Source organism: Theropithecus gelada, chromosome 6, assembly GCF_003255815.1.
Source record: "Theropithecus gelada isolate Dixy chromosome 6, Tgel_1.0, whole genome shotgun sequence".
Taxonomy (NCBI): Eukaryota; Metazoa; Chordata; class Mammalia; order Primates; family Cercopithecidae; genus Theropithecus; species Theropithecus gelada.
Window position 1 is genome coordinate 67,014,525 of NC_037673.1, and position 13,476 is coordinate 67,028,000.

The window sequence follows — 13,476 nt, forward strand, 5'->3', positions numbered from 1 at the left end:
ACAGCTGTTATATCAACAAGAAATTCTGATTTTTGTTCTTCAATATGATTCATACTTCATTCTAGACATGAAAATAAACTGTATGTTCCTAGTTCAGCACAAATGACAAGAAGGAAATTCCAAAAGGCTAAGCCAAATTTGGGAAGAGCACACAGTAAGAAAGAGGAACCAATTTTAGAAAAAGGCACAACAGATCAGAGCAAGGAAGGCAAGCCAGAAGATCATTTGCTGCAGAAAGGAGCTTCCAACACCCAGCTCCTTCTAAAAGTAAGTTTGGGCAAAAAAAAAAAAAAAAAAAGAATTTCTCAGTGAGGTCTATTTTGTCAAGATCATGAAGAGCATGAGTAAAATATAGTTTTGACTTCCTTCCATACTGTAACCATTTTCATGAAAAGTGACTTTCTAGTGTTACAAAAGATGAGCAACCAATTGCTTGTAATATATGTGTAAACTTGGAGATTTAGGCCAAACTAACAAACCAAATTAACATAGAGATTGTTTCTGTAGTAATAACTGTTTAATTTCTTCTTAAATCTAAGGAAAAAGCTGAGCTTCTGACATCTATGGAGGTTTCAGCGAGAAAAGATTGTGTAGGTTCCAACGAGTCTGCTTTGGCAAAAATAGATGCTGAATTAGAAGAAGCTGGACCATCAAGAAGGGTTGGAGAGGAAACTGTAGGAGATAATTCACTATCTTCAGTTGTTGAAGAGCAATATCTCAATAAACTAACAAGGTAACATTTTATTTAACAAAATGTTTCACAATAGGAAATAAAAATCACTTAACTTTTACCTTAACTTACTGGTAGAACGAAATTTTTGGGTGTTGAGTCTGTTAGACATGGGTAGAAACATGACCAAAGAGTAGTAATTAAGCTAAGTAATTAAGGTGCTCATTTGAATGGAGTCACAAACAAAATGAAGAATACCCTACTTCTATAGTTTTCAAAGAAAATGGAAAGAAACTTAAGTTCTAGAAACCAGCGCTGCTCTAATGGATTTCTGCTGCCTCCTTTTTCTTTTAACCTATCTGTTTACCCAGTAGGATAAACTAATACCACCTTTTGATCTCATATTCTGTATTTGTTGGTCCTGTGTGTGTGTTTTGTTTTTTTGTTTTTTGTTTTTGTTTTTTTTTTTGAGACAATTTCATTCTTCTCGTGCAGGCTGGAATACAATTGTGTGATCTTGACTCACTGCAATCTCCACCTCCCTGGTACAAGTAATTCTCCTGCCTCAGCCTCCCGAGTAGCTGAGATTGCAGGCGTGCACCACCATGCCCAGCTAATTTTTGTATTTTTAGTAGAGATCGGGTTTCACCATGTTGGCCAGGCTTGTCTTGAACTCTTGACCTCAAGTGATCTGCCTGCCTCATCCTCCCAAAGTGCTGGGATTACCGGGGTGAGCTACTGCTCCCAGCTGGTTCTGTGTTTTTTATCCCTTTTTCTTCTAATAATTATCAGTTTTGTGTTTATTTTATCTTCACTTTCTTATTACAGGAAAGAATGGCCCAGAATTAAAAACTTACTATGAAAAATTTGTAGGTAGATAACTAAGAATTATCTCTGAATGAGAAACTAGTAGTTAATTCCTTTTTTATTTTCACAGCATAAGATTTTAAAAGAATGGGTGGTGGGCATTTTCATTTTAATGACTGGAACCGGAGTTTCACTCTAAAAGTTTGGTTTTCATTGAAATTATCCTTGCATGCATATGACCTTGTTGTTTTGATTAAACGTCTAGCTGTCCACAACCGTTAAAAGAATCAAATTACTCTAAAATTGCTCTGGATGGGAAAACAACTATCTCTTCTGCATCTGAGTATGAGAGAAATCGTGGTGAAAGGAGAAGTCACAGAAAGATCAAACCAAATGTCACCAGAGGTCGTGGATCAAAACGAGTTCGGGGTAAGACCTCTAAGAAGGAACCTAGAGCTTCCAAGGCCATACTGGTGACTCTTCGGGCTTCCCAGGAAGAAGAAGATGATGCTGATGATTTTGAGTCTGACTATGAAGAAGAAAGCTGTCATCTTGCTCCTGAAGAAGTAAACAAAGCTCCAGTATTTGTACCTGTTGGTCTCAGATCTCCTGAACCTGTTTCTGCTCAGATAGAGGAAACAATGGAAGAGGTTTGGTTTTTTTTTTTTTTAAATCCTTGGTACTTTTATCTTACTTGGTTTTTACCTCTTGTTTCTTTTAGGGGATCGTTATTTCTTCTCTTAGTGATTATTAGGATTTGAAGAGTTCTTTTTCTAAATAACCTCTACCAAATATAATTTGGGGCTTTGTATAACCTTTTGTGATTGCTCAGACCCTATGGCGCAGGCCCAGCAAGGGAGTCAGTATAACAACGAGAGAAATCTGCTTACACTTGTACCTAGAAGCTGCTTAGTCTACTTTCTGATTAATCTTTCAAACATTTTGGCAGGTGTTTTCTGGTTGATAGAGAAGCGAGAAGGGACTTACTTGTTTTCTTTTTTAAAAAAAATTGGGCCAGGTGTGGTGGCTTACGCCTGTAATCCCAGCACTTTGAGAGGCCAAGGTGGATGGATCACCTGAAGTCAGGAGTTTGAGACCAGCCTGACCAAGGTGAAACTCCGTCTCTGCTAAAATACAAAAATTAGCTAGGCATGGTGACAGGTGCCTGTAGTCCCAGCTGCTGGGGAAGCTGAGACAGGAGAATTACTTGAACCCTGGGAGGTGAAGAGTGCAGTGAGCCAAGATCGCGCCACTGCACTCCAGCCTGGGCGACAGAGCGAGACTCCATCTCAAATAAAATAAAATAAAATAAAAATTTAAAAAGTGCTAAAATACATGTAACCTAAAATTTACTATCTCTGTCTCTCTGTTTTTTTTTTTTTTGAGACAGGATCTCACTCTGTCACCCAGGCTGGAGTGCAGTGGTGGGATCTCAGCTCACTGCAACCTCCACCTCCCAGGTTTAAGTGGTTCTCCTGCCTCAGCCTCCTGTAGCTGGGACTAACAGGTGTGCACCACCACGCCTGACTAATTTTTGTATTTTTGGTAGAGACAGGGTTTTATCATGTTGACCAGGGTGGTCTTGAACTCTTGAACAACTCAAGCAGTCCACCAGCCTTGGCCTCCCAAATTGCTGGGGTTACAGGCGTGAGCCACTGTGACGAGCCATCTTACTCATTTTTAAGTGTATGGTTCAGTGGCATTAAGAACTTTCACATGTACATGTTGTCATGCTACCATCACTACCATCCATCCACAGAACTCTTTTTTAAAATTAATTAATTTAGAGATGGGGTTTTGCTACATTGCCTAGTCTGGTCTCAAACTCCTGAGCTTGGCCTTCCAAAGTGCTGGGATCACAGGCATGAGCTACTGTGTTCTTTTTTAAGATGATTAAGACATCCTGCAATGAGTGGTTGTCCCCTAGCCTGGCAAAAAACCAAGATACGAGATACAAACACTCAACACCTGTCCCTCGAGCCCTATCCCTGTCCTGTCTGGCCTGGTCACTCCCAGGTCTGCCTTGCACCCCTGGCAAACTCTTTTTATTTTGTTAAAACTGAAATTCTATACCCATTAAACAATAACTCTCCATTCCTCCCCCTAACCTTTTGGCAACCACTTTTTTACATCTTGGCTCTGTAATTTGACTCCTCGTATAAATGGAATCATACAGTACTTTTTTGTGTGACCATTTTATTTCATTTAGCATAGTGTTTTCATAGTTCATATATGTTGTAGCTTATGTCAGAGTGTTCTTCATTTTCAAGGTTGAATAATATTCCATTGTGTGCATGTATCACATTTTGTTTATTCCTTTATTATCAATGGACACTTGGGTTGCTTCCACCTTTTGGCTGTTAGAAATAATGCTGGTATGAATATAGTTGTATAAATACCTCTTTGAATCTCTGCTTTTACTTTTTGGGGGATATACCCAGAAGTGGAATTGCTGGATTGTATGTAAATTCTTTTTTTTTTTTTGAGATGGAGTCTCTGTCACTTAGACTGGAGTAGAGTACAGTGGTGCGATCTTGGCTCACTGTAACCTCCGTCTCCCAGGTTCAAGCAATTCTCCTGCCTCAGCCTCCCAAGTAGCTGGGATTACAGGCGCCTGCCACCACATCCAGCTAATTTTTTTGTATTTTTAGTAGAGGTGGGGTTTCACCGTGTTGGCCAGGCTGGTCTCAAACTCCTGACCTCAAATGATCCACCTACCTGGGCCTCCCAAAGTGCTGGGATTACAGGTGTGAGCCACTGCACCCGGCCTGGATCGTATGTTAATTCTATACTTAACTTTTCAAGCAACCTTTATACTGTTTTTCACAGGGTTATATCATTTTACATCCCTATCAACAGCATACATCCTCACGGGTAGTAGCCATGTTGTAACTTTTGATAGTAACCATCCTAAGGGTTGTGAACTAGAGGAACATATTGAAGTATTTAGCTTCGTTACACTTTTGCCTCTTAGTCTGCCATTCCAACTTTGTAACTTCAGAGTTTTCTGTTCTGCCTCAATTTTCAGTCACTTCTTTGACTTACTGAGGAGCTTATCTGAGTCAGTTTTGGGTAAGCATTCATGATAGTTTCTGAGTCATTTGAAATGAATCAGAGTTAACTAAGATAGTGGCAACAATAAAAGAAACAATAAGAAACATTAAACAATTCAAGTAATGTTTAAGATAATTAAAGTAAACTTTAAATGTTAATGTAATTCCATTAAGAATTAACAGATTATCTGAATCTGTAAAGTCATATATGAAGGGAAGTCAAAACCTACTTTTATTTACTTTTATTGAGTGTTAATAATAAACTGGTAAATGTTTTAGAGTAAATGAACTAATAAAATGGTTGAAGCTAATTTAAATGATGCAAAATGAGGTTGTTTCTTACAATTCAAAGTAAAGATAGTGAATGTGAGCATTATGTGAAACAAGAAAATGCAGAAGGAAGGGTAATTTTGTGGAAAGACATCTGGTTAATGCTGCATGAGAGTTCTTTTAGCTATCTATTTTGCATTTTTCTTTCTTTAAGTGAAGCCAAATTGCTAGTGAAACTATGATCAGTAATTAATTTCTGAAAATTAGATTCCAGACTGTATCCCTGAATTAATACAGGCTATCTTTTTAAATAGCAGTAATCATAGTAATTGAACAAGGCTTTCCTTAAATTCTATTCCTTGTGGCCAGCCTACTAAACAAGGAAATATATATGTTAGAAAAAATATATATGTTAGAAAAAATTTTCTTTAAAAAGCATTGAGGCTGGGCACAGTGGCTTACGCCTGTAATCCCAGCACTTTGAGAGGTTGAGGCGGGCAGATCACGAGGCCAGGAGTTCGAGACCAGCCTGGCCAACATGGTGAAACCCCATCTCTACTAAAAATACAAAAATTAGCTGGGCGTGGTGGTGGGCTTCTGTAATCCCAGCTACTCGGGAGGCTGAGGCAGGAGAATCACTTGAAACCAGAAGGCAAAGGTTGTGGTGAGCCAAGATAGGACCACTGTACTCCAGCCTGGGCGAAAGAGCGAAACTCTGTCTCAAAAAAAAAAAAAAAAAAAAGCATTGAAAGGCCAGGCATTGGCGGCTCACGTCTGTAATCCCAGTGATTTGGCAGGCTGAGATGGGAGGATCAGTTGAGGCCAGGAGTTCAAGACCAGCCTATACAACATAACAAGACCCTGTGTCTGCATTCAATCAATAAATTAGCGAGGTGTGTTGGTGCATATTTATAATCCCAGCTACTCAGAAGGCTGAGTGGGGAGGATTGCTGGAGCCCAGGAGTTTGAGGTTACAGTGAGCTACAATCATGCCACTGCATTGTAGCCTGGACAACAGGAGGAGACAAAAGCATTGAAACACAATGGAGGCCGGGCGCGGTGGCTCACGCCTGTAATCCCAGCACTTTGGGAGGCCGAGGCGGGCGGATCACAAGGTCAGGAGATCGAGACCACGGTGAAACCCCGTCTCTACTAAAAATACAAAAAATTAGCCGGGCGCGGTTGTGGGCGCCTGTAGTCCCAGCTACTCGGGAGGCTGAGGCAGGAGAATGGCGTGAACCCGGGAGGCGGAGCTTGCAGTGAGCCGAGATCGCGCCACTGCACTCCAGCCTGGGCGACAGAGCGAGACTCTGTCTCAACAAAAAAAAAAAAAAAAAAAAAAAAAGAAACACAATGGAACATTTTTCTGCCCTAAAGGGACATAAAGTGTTGATATGTGTTACAACATGGATGAATTTTGGGAACCTTCTGCCAAGGAAAAGAAACTAGTTACAAAGTGTCACATATTATGTGATTCCATTCATATGAAATGTCCAAAATAAGGAAATCCACAGAGACAGAAAGTAGATTAGTAGTGGCTTAGGGATTGGGAGATAGGGAAGAGAGGTAGGTTAAGGGAGAGATAGCTAGTGGGTATAAGGTTTATTTTTGAAGTGATGAAAATGTTCCACATTTGAATGTGGTAATGATTGCACATATCTGTGAATATCCCAAAATACGTTGAATTATACACCTTAAGTGGGTGAATTGTATGTTATGTGAATTACAAGTCTTTTTTAAAATTACGAAACTGTATGATGCTTAAAAAACCAACTTTTACTTTATAGAATATTGCCTTTTCCCATCCAGTCCCAACTCTTTAAGAAGAATTTTTTCTTCTCAAATCCCCTGAACTTTAACATTTTTTGTTGTGTGTGTTTGTTTTTTTCTTTTCTTTTCTTTTCGTTTCTTTATTTTTTTTTGAGACAGGGTCTCACTCCGTTGCCCAGGGTCTCACTCCATTGCCCAGGCTGAAGTGCAGTGGCATGATTTCAGCTTGCTACAACCTCTGCCTCCCATGATTTCAGCTTGCTACAAGCAATCCTCCCACCTCGCCACCTGAGTAGCTGGGACTACAGGTGCATACCACCACACCCGGCTAATTTTTTTTTTGTATTTTCAATAGAGACGGGGTTTCACCATGTTGCCTAGTCTGGTCTCAAACTCCTGAGCTCAAGCAATCTGCCCGCCTCGGCCTCCCAAATGCTGAGATTACAGGCGTGAGCTACCGTGCCCAGCCTATTGTTTTTAAATTCATTTTTTTAGAGACAAGATCTTGCGGTATTGTCCAGGCTGGCCTCAAACTCCTGGGCTCAAGCGCCCCTCCCACCTCAACCTCCGAGTACTTAGAACTACAGGCGTGTGCCTCTGCGCTCACTTGAATTTTTTAGTTCATCCCAGTGCTATCAGATATTGTCAAAGATTTTTCTCCAAATTTTGTATCTGAGGAAACAGATGTGGTACATACAAATGTAATTATAACAGATAAGTCGGGGCACAGGGGCTCATGGCCACAGTCCCAGCACTTTGGGAAGCCAAGGTGGGCAGATCACTTGAGTGCAGGAGTTTGAGACCAGCCTAGGCAACACGGTGAAACCTCATCTTTACAAAAAATACAAAAATAAGCTAGGCATGGCGGTACATGCCTGTAGTCCCAGCTACTTGGGGGGCTGAGGCAGGAGGATTGCTTGAGCATGAGAGGTTGAGGCTGTAGTGAGCCCTGATAGTGCCACTGCATCCCAGCTTGGGCGATAGAGTGAGACCTAGTCTCAAAAAAAATAAGATATGTCTTGAAGGCAGATTCTCAGACTTGACTCTTTACTCACAGTTTCTACTCAGCCATACAATATTTTATACTCTTTTTTTCTGTTAATAAGAGAATAGGCCCGGGCGTAGTGGCTGTCATCGCACCACTGCAGCTGGGGTGACATGAGTGAGACCCTGCCTCAGAATAACAAAAGAAAAACAAACAAAAAAGGTAATAAGAACCAGACTATATTGTATATATTCTAGTAGGTAAATACTTTTTTAGTGCTCAGATTACAGGGCTCTTTAAGTAATAGGACTCAAATGGAGAGTAAATGTGAGTGAACTTCTGATTTTACATGGCTGTTGCCCTGGGTATCAAGAATCACGCAGGGTTTGGGGTTTTGGAAGAAGGGAGTTGGGGTGGGGGCAGTGGTATGATAAATATTTTATTTATATATTTATTTATTTTTGAGAACGAAGTGTTACTCTGTTGCCCAGGCTGGGGTGCAGCGGTGCAATCTCGGTTCACTGCAACCTCCACCTCCCAGGTTCAAGTGATTCTCCTGCCTCAGCCTCCCCAGTAGCTAGGACTACAGGCAGGCACCACCATGCCTGGCTAATTTTTGTATTTTTATTGGAGATGGGGCTTCACTGTGTTGGCCAGGCTGGTCTTGAACTCCTGACCTCAGGCGATCCACCTGCCTCGGCCTCCCAGAGTGCTGGGATTACAGGCGTGAGCCACTGCACCCGGATAAATATTTTTAAGGACTTTCAACTCATTATAGATTGCATTTATGACAGTATATAATTAGTTGATTACATGTCTACTTTTCTGTTGGATTGTGAGTTCACTGAGGATAGGGACCAAACTTGTCTCATTTGACTTTATATCCCTGTACCCCTAGCCCTCTATAAATGTTAATAGACTGAACACTCTCTAAATGTTAACAGACTGAACAGAGAAATTAGGGGAAAGTAAAGAGAAAGTGAAGAAAATGGAAAATGAAATGCCAGGCACTAAGAAGATGAGTCTTAGAAAGTTTGCTTACTGGTTGTAATAGTCACAGCCCCCTCAAAAAATTTAAATGTTTTACTTCTGCAAAGTTGCTGTCAGTCAATAAAATAATTACTGCAGCGGCGCGATCTTGGCTCACTACAAGCTCTGCCTCCTGGGTTCACGCCATTTTCCTGCCTCAGCCTCCCTAGTAGCTGGGACTACAGGCGCCCACCACCATACCTGGCTAATTTTTTGTATTTTTAATAGAGATGGGATTTCACCATGTTAGTCAGGATGGTCTCAATCTCCTGACCTTGTGATCCGCCCGCCTCGGCCTCCCACAGTACTGGGATTACAGGCGTGAGCCACTGTGCCTGGCCACTCCATTTCATTTTTTAAGTTATATATCAATGTGGATTATTTCTTTATTTTAGCATTTCATCTTACTTATTCATGTGGAAGATGAGGTTTTGTTTTGCTGTTTTTAATATGCCAAAATGAAATGATAAAACTTTATTTTGACAGCTTGAAATAACCGTGAATGTCCCAGATGTAGGATGCATAGCTGTTGTTGAACATGAGCTCCCTAACACAGATGTGACTACTGAAGAAATGAAACAAGAAGAAAATTTGAATGCATCATCATTTGTAAGCATCCATTTTAATATGTTTTGGCCTTTTATTCTTTGTTTACTTTGAAAAGACTGGCGGTTCATTTTGATAGCTTTAGGTTTACAAACACTTCTTAGCTAATTTCTCTCTGTAAGGGGCTGTTAGTCTGAATAGTAAAAACTAGTGAAAGCATTGATTTTGTTTGTTTTTGGGCAGAGCTCTTAATATCCTCGTAGACTTTTACATTAACATTCAGTTGCATTAAATTTATACTAAGTATAAACAAGTTAAAATATATTTTGTTGCATTTTATTTGGCACTCTTCCATTATTGATATTTATTTGCCTTTGCAAGTGGAGGCTTGAAATTGTAACTTTTTAAAAACAACTTTATTGACATATAATTCATACACCATATGATTTACCCATTATTTAAAGTGTACAAGTAAGTGATTTCTAGTATCGTGCTAACAGTATCACAGTCATTTTTAGGACATTTTCATCACCTCAAAAAGAAACCTTTTTAGCAGTCATTACTCATTTCCTCCCAACCCTCCCCAGCCTAGGGAACGAATAATTTGTCTTTTGTCTGTATAGATTTGCCTGTTCTAGACATTTCCTAGACATGAAATTATAAAATCTGGTCATTTGTGTCTGGCTTCTTTCACTTAATGTAACATTTTTACTGTTCATCTACGTTGCAGCATGTAGTGATACTTCCTTACTTTTTGTAGCCTAATAATATTCCATATGGATATGGTACATTTTGTTTATCTATTCATCCATTCATGAACATTTGGATTATTTTTATTTTTTGTCTGTTATACATAATGCTACTGTAAACATTCACGTAGAAGTGTTTGTGTGGATATATGTTTTTATTTCTCTTGGGTATATTTCTAGGAATGTAATTGCTGGGTCTTATGGTAACTCAATGTTTCATCATTTGAGGAACTGCCAAACTGTTTTCCAAAGTAGCTATACCATTTTACATTCCCACCAGCAGTTTATGAGGGTTTCTGTTCTTCCATGTCCTTGCCAGCACTTGTTATTTCACTTTTTGTTTTTTTTGTTCTTTTTTTTTTTTAATTTATTTTTAGATGGCCTTGCATTGTCACTCAAACTAGAGTGCAGTAACACAATTGTAGCACACTACAGCCTTGACCTTCTGAGTGTAAATGATTCTCTCCACTCAGCATTCTAAGTAGCTGTGACTACAGGTGTGTGCCACTATGCCCAGCTAATTTTTTTTTTTTTTTTTTGGTAGAGGTGGGGTCTTGCTGTGTTGCTCAGGCTGGTCTCATACTCCTGTCCTCAAGTGATACTTTTCCCTCAGCCTTCCAAAGGGTTGGGATTACAGGCATGAGCCATTGTGCCTGGCTTGACTTTTTGGATCTAGTTGTCCTAGTGTGTGTGAAGTGGTGTCTCACTGTGGTTTTGATTTGTATTTCCTTGGTGACTAATGATGTCAGGCACATTTTATGTTCCTATTGGCCATTTGTGTATCATCTTTGAGAAATGTGTGTTCAAATATTTTGTCCGTTTTTCTTTTATTGTGCTATTTGTCTTTTTATTATTGAGTTGTAAGGAGTCTTTATATATTCTAGATAAAAGTCTCTTATCAGGTATATGATTTGCAAATATTTCCTCCCTTACTGTGGGTTGTCTTTTCACTTTCTTGATGATTTCCTTTAAAGCAAAAAGTTTTAAATTTTGATGTTCAATTAATCTATTTTTTCTTTTGTTGATCATGCTTCTGTTGTCAGATCTGAGTCCTTTGTCAAACCGAAGGCCATGAAGATTTACCCATTTTTCTTCTAAAAGAGATTTTTGCTTTTACATTTAAGTCTTTGATCCATGTTGAGTTAATTTTTGTACATGGATAACCTCATTATCCAACTTATTTCTTTTGCATATGGCTATCCATTTGTCGTATCACCATTTATTCGAAAAGACTATTCTTTCCCCATTGAGTAGTCTTGACACTCTTAACAAAAATCAGCTGACCATAGCTGTATGGGTTTATTTCTGAATTCTGAATTCTGTTGCATAGATCTATATGTCTATTCTTATGCTAGTGATGCTATATTGATCACTGTTACTTTGTAGTAAGTTTTTTTGTTTGTTTGTTTTTTTGGTGTTGAGACGGAGTCTGGTCTGTCACCCAGGCTGGATGCACTCCAGGTGGCGTGATCTCAGCTCACTGCAAGCTCCACCTCCTGGGTTCATGCCATTCTCCTGCCTCAGCATCCCAAGTAGCTGGGACTACAGGCGCCCGCCACCATGCCCGGCTAATTTTTTTGTATTTTTAGTAGAGACAGGGTTTCACTGTGTTAGCCAGGATGGTCTTGATCTCCTGACCTTGTGATCCACCTGCCTCGGCCTCCCAAAGTGCTGGGATTACAGGCATGAGCCACCGTGCCTGGCCGCTTTGTAATAAGTTTTTGAATTGGGAAGTGTGAGTTTTACTTTATTGTTTTTCGGAATGGTTTTGGCTATTGTGGGTCCCTTTCAATTTCATATGTATTTTATTTTTATTATGTTACATTTTTTTGGTACAGACAGGGCCCCACAGTGTTGCCCAGGCAGGTTTCAAACTCCTGGCCTCAAGTGATTCTCCCATCTCAGCTTCCGTAAGTGCTGAAATTTCAGACATGAGCCACTATCCCTGGCCCCATATGAATTTTGCCTCATATGAATTTTAAAATCAACTTGTCAGTTTCTGCAAAGCAGTCAGCTAGGAATCTTAGTGGGATTGCATTGCATCTGGAGATCAGTTTAAGGGATAATACAATCTTAACAGTGTTGAGATTCTTGATCCAAGAATATGAGATCTTTCCCCATTTATTTAAATCTTCTTTACTTTTTTTTTTTTTTTTTAATTTTTATTTTTAAGACAAGAGTCTTGCTCTGTCACCCGGGCTGGAATGCAGTGGTGCAATCTTGGCTCACTGTAACCTCCACCTCCTGGGTTCAAGCAATTCTTGCCTCAGCCTCCTGAGTAGCTGAGATTACAGGCATTTGTCACTACACCAAACTATTTTTTTGTATTTTTATTAGAAATGGGGTTTCACTATATTAGCCAGACTGGTTCCCTGGCCTCAAGTGATTTGCCTGCTTTAGCCTTCCAAAGTACTCACATGCGTGAGCCACCACACCTGGCTGATTTAGATCTTTTACTTTCAACAATGTTTTGTAGTTTTTAGCATATAAAGTTTGCATTTCTTTGTTAAATTTATTTCCAAGTATGTTATTTTTGTCACTATTGTGAATGGGATTGTTTTCTTTGTTTTTTTTTGGAGACGGAGTTTCCCTCTTATTGCCCAGGCTGGAGTGCAGTGGTGCCATCTTGGCTGTCCACAACCTCTGCCTCCCTGGTTCAAGTGATTCTCCTGCCTCAGCCTCCCGACTAGCTGAGATTACAGGCATATGCCACCACACCCTGCTAATTTTGTATTTTTAGTAGAGATGGAGTTTCTCCATGTTGGTCAGGCTGGTCTCAAAGTCCTGCTCTCAGGTGATCCACCTACCCTGGCCTCCCAAAGTGCTGGGATTACAGGCATAAGCCGCTGTGCCCAGCCTGGGATTGTTTTCTTAATTTCATTTTTGGATTGTTCGTTGAAATTGTGTAGAAATAAAAATGAGTTTTGTATATTAGCTTTATATCCTGCAACAACTTTGGTAGATTCCTTAGGATTTTCTATATGTCAAATCATGTCATCTGCAAATAAAGATAGTTTTACCTCGTTCTGTATTAGTTTCCTAGTATCACTATAACAAAGTACAGATGCTCCTCAACTTATGAGGAGATTACATCCTGATAAATCTATCATAAAATAACTATATATATATATATATTTTTTTTTTTTTTAAAGACAGAGTCTCACTCTGTTGCCCAGGCTGGAGTGCAGTGGTGCCATCTCGGAGACTCGCTACACCCTCCGCCTCCCAGTTTCAAGTGATTCTCCTGCCTCAGCCTCCAGAGTAGCTGGGATTACAAGTGCCCGCCACCACACCCAGCTAATTTTTGTATTTTTAGTAGAGATGAGGTTTCACCATGTTGGTCAGGCTGGTCTCGAACTTCTGACCTCAGGTGATCTTCCCACCTTGGCCTCCCAAAATGCTGAGATTACAGGTGTGAACCACCGTGCCCGGCCTAAAATAAAAAATTTAAGTCGGGTACTCTTTGAGCTACCAAGTTGGTAACTTTTACCCACAAAAAGTTCTCCAGGCACTTACGGAGATAAGAAAAACAAAACAAAACAAAACAAATGTATTCTCTCACAGCTTTAGAGTCTAGAAGTCTAAAATCAAGGTGTC

General features: G+C 39.9%; 1 protein-coding gene across 1 annotated transcript in view; it reads left to right on the forward strand.

Annotated features, from left to right (window-relative positions):
• The window catches only part of BDP1 (B double prime 1, subunit of RNA polymerase III transcription initiation factor IIIB), a 115,432-nt gene that overhangs the window by 72,461 nt on the left and 29,495 nt on the right, over positions 1-13,476 (forward strand). Inside the window, exons 23-26 of the mRNA XM_025388922.1 lie at positions 66-267; positions 540-733; positions 1,743-2,127; positions 9,071-9,193. Of these exons, the coding sequence (XP_025244707.1) occupies positions 66-267; positions 540-733; positions 1,743-2,127; positions 9,071-9,193 (904 nt within the window). The remainder of the gene's footprint in view (positions 1-65; positions 268-539; positions 734-1,742; positions 2,128-9,070; positions 9,194-13,476) is intronic.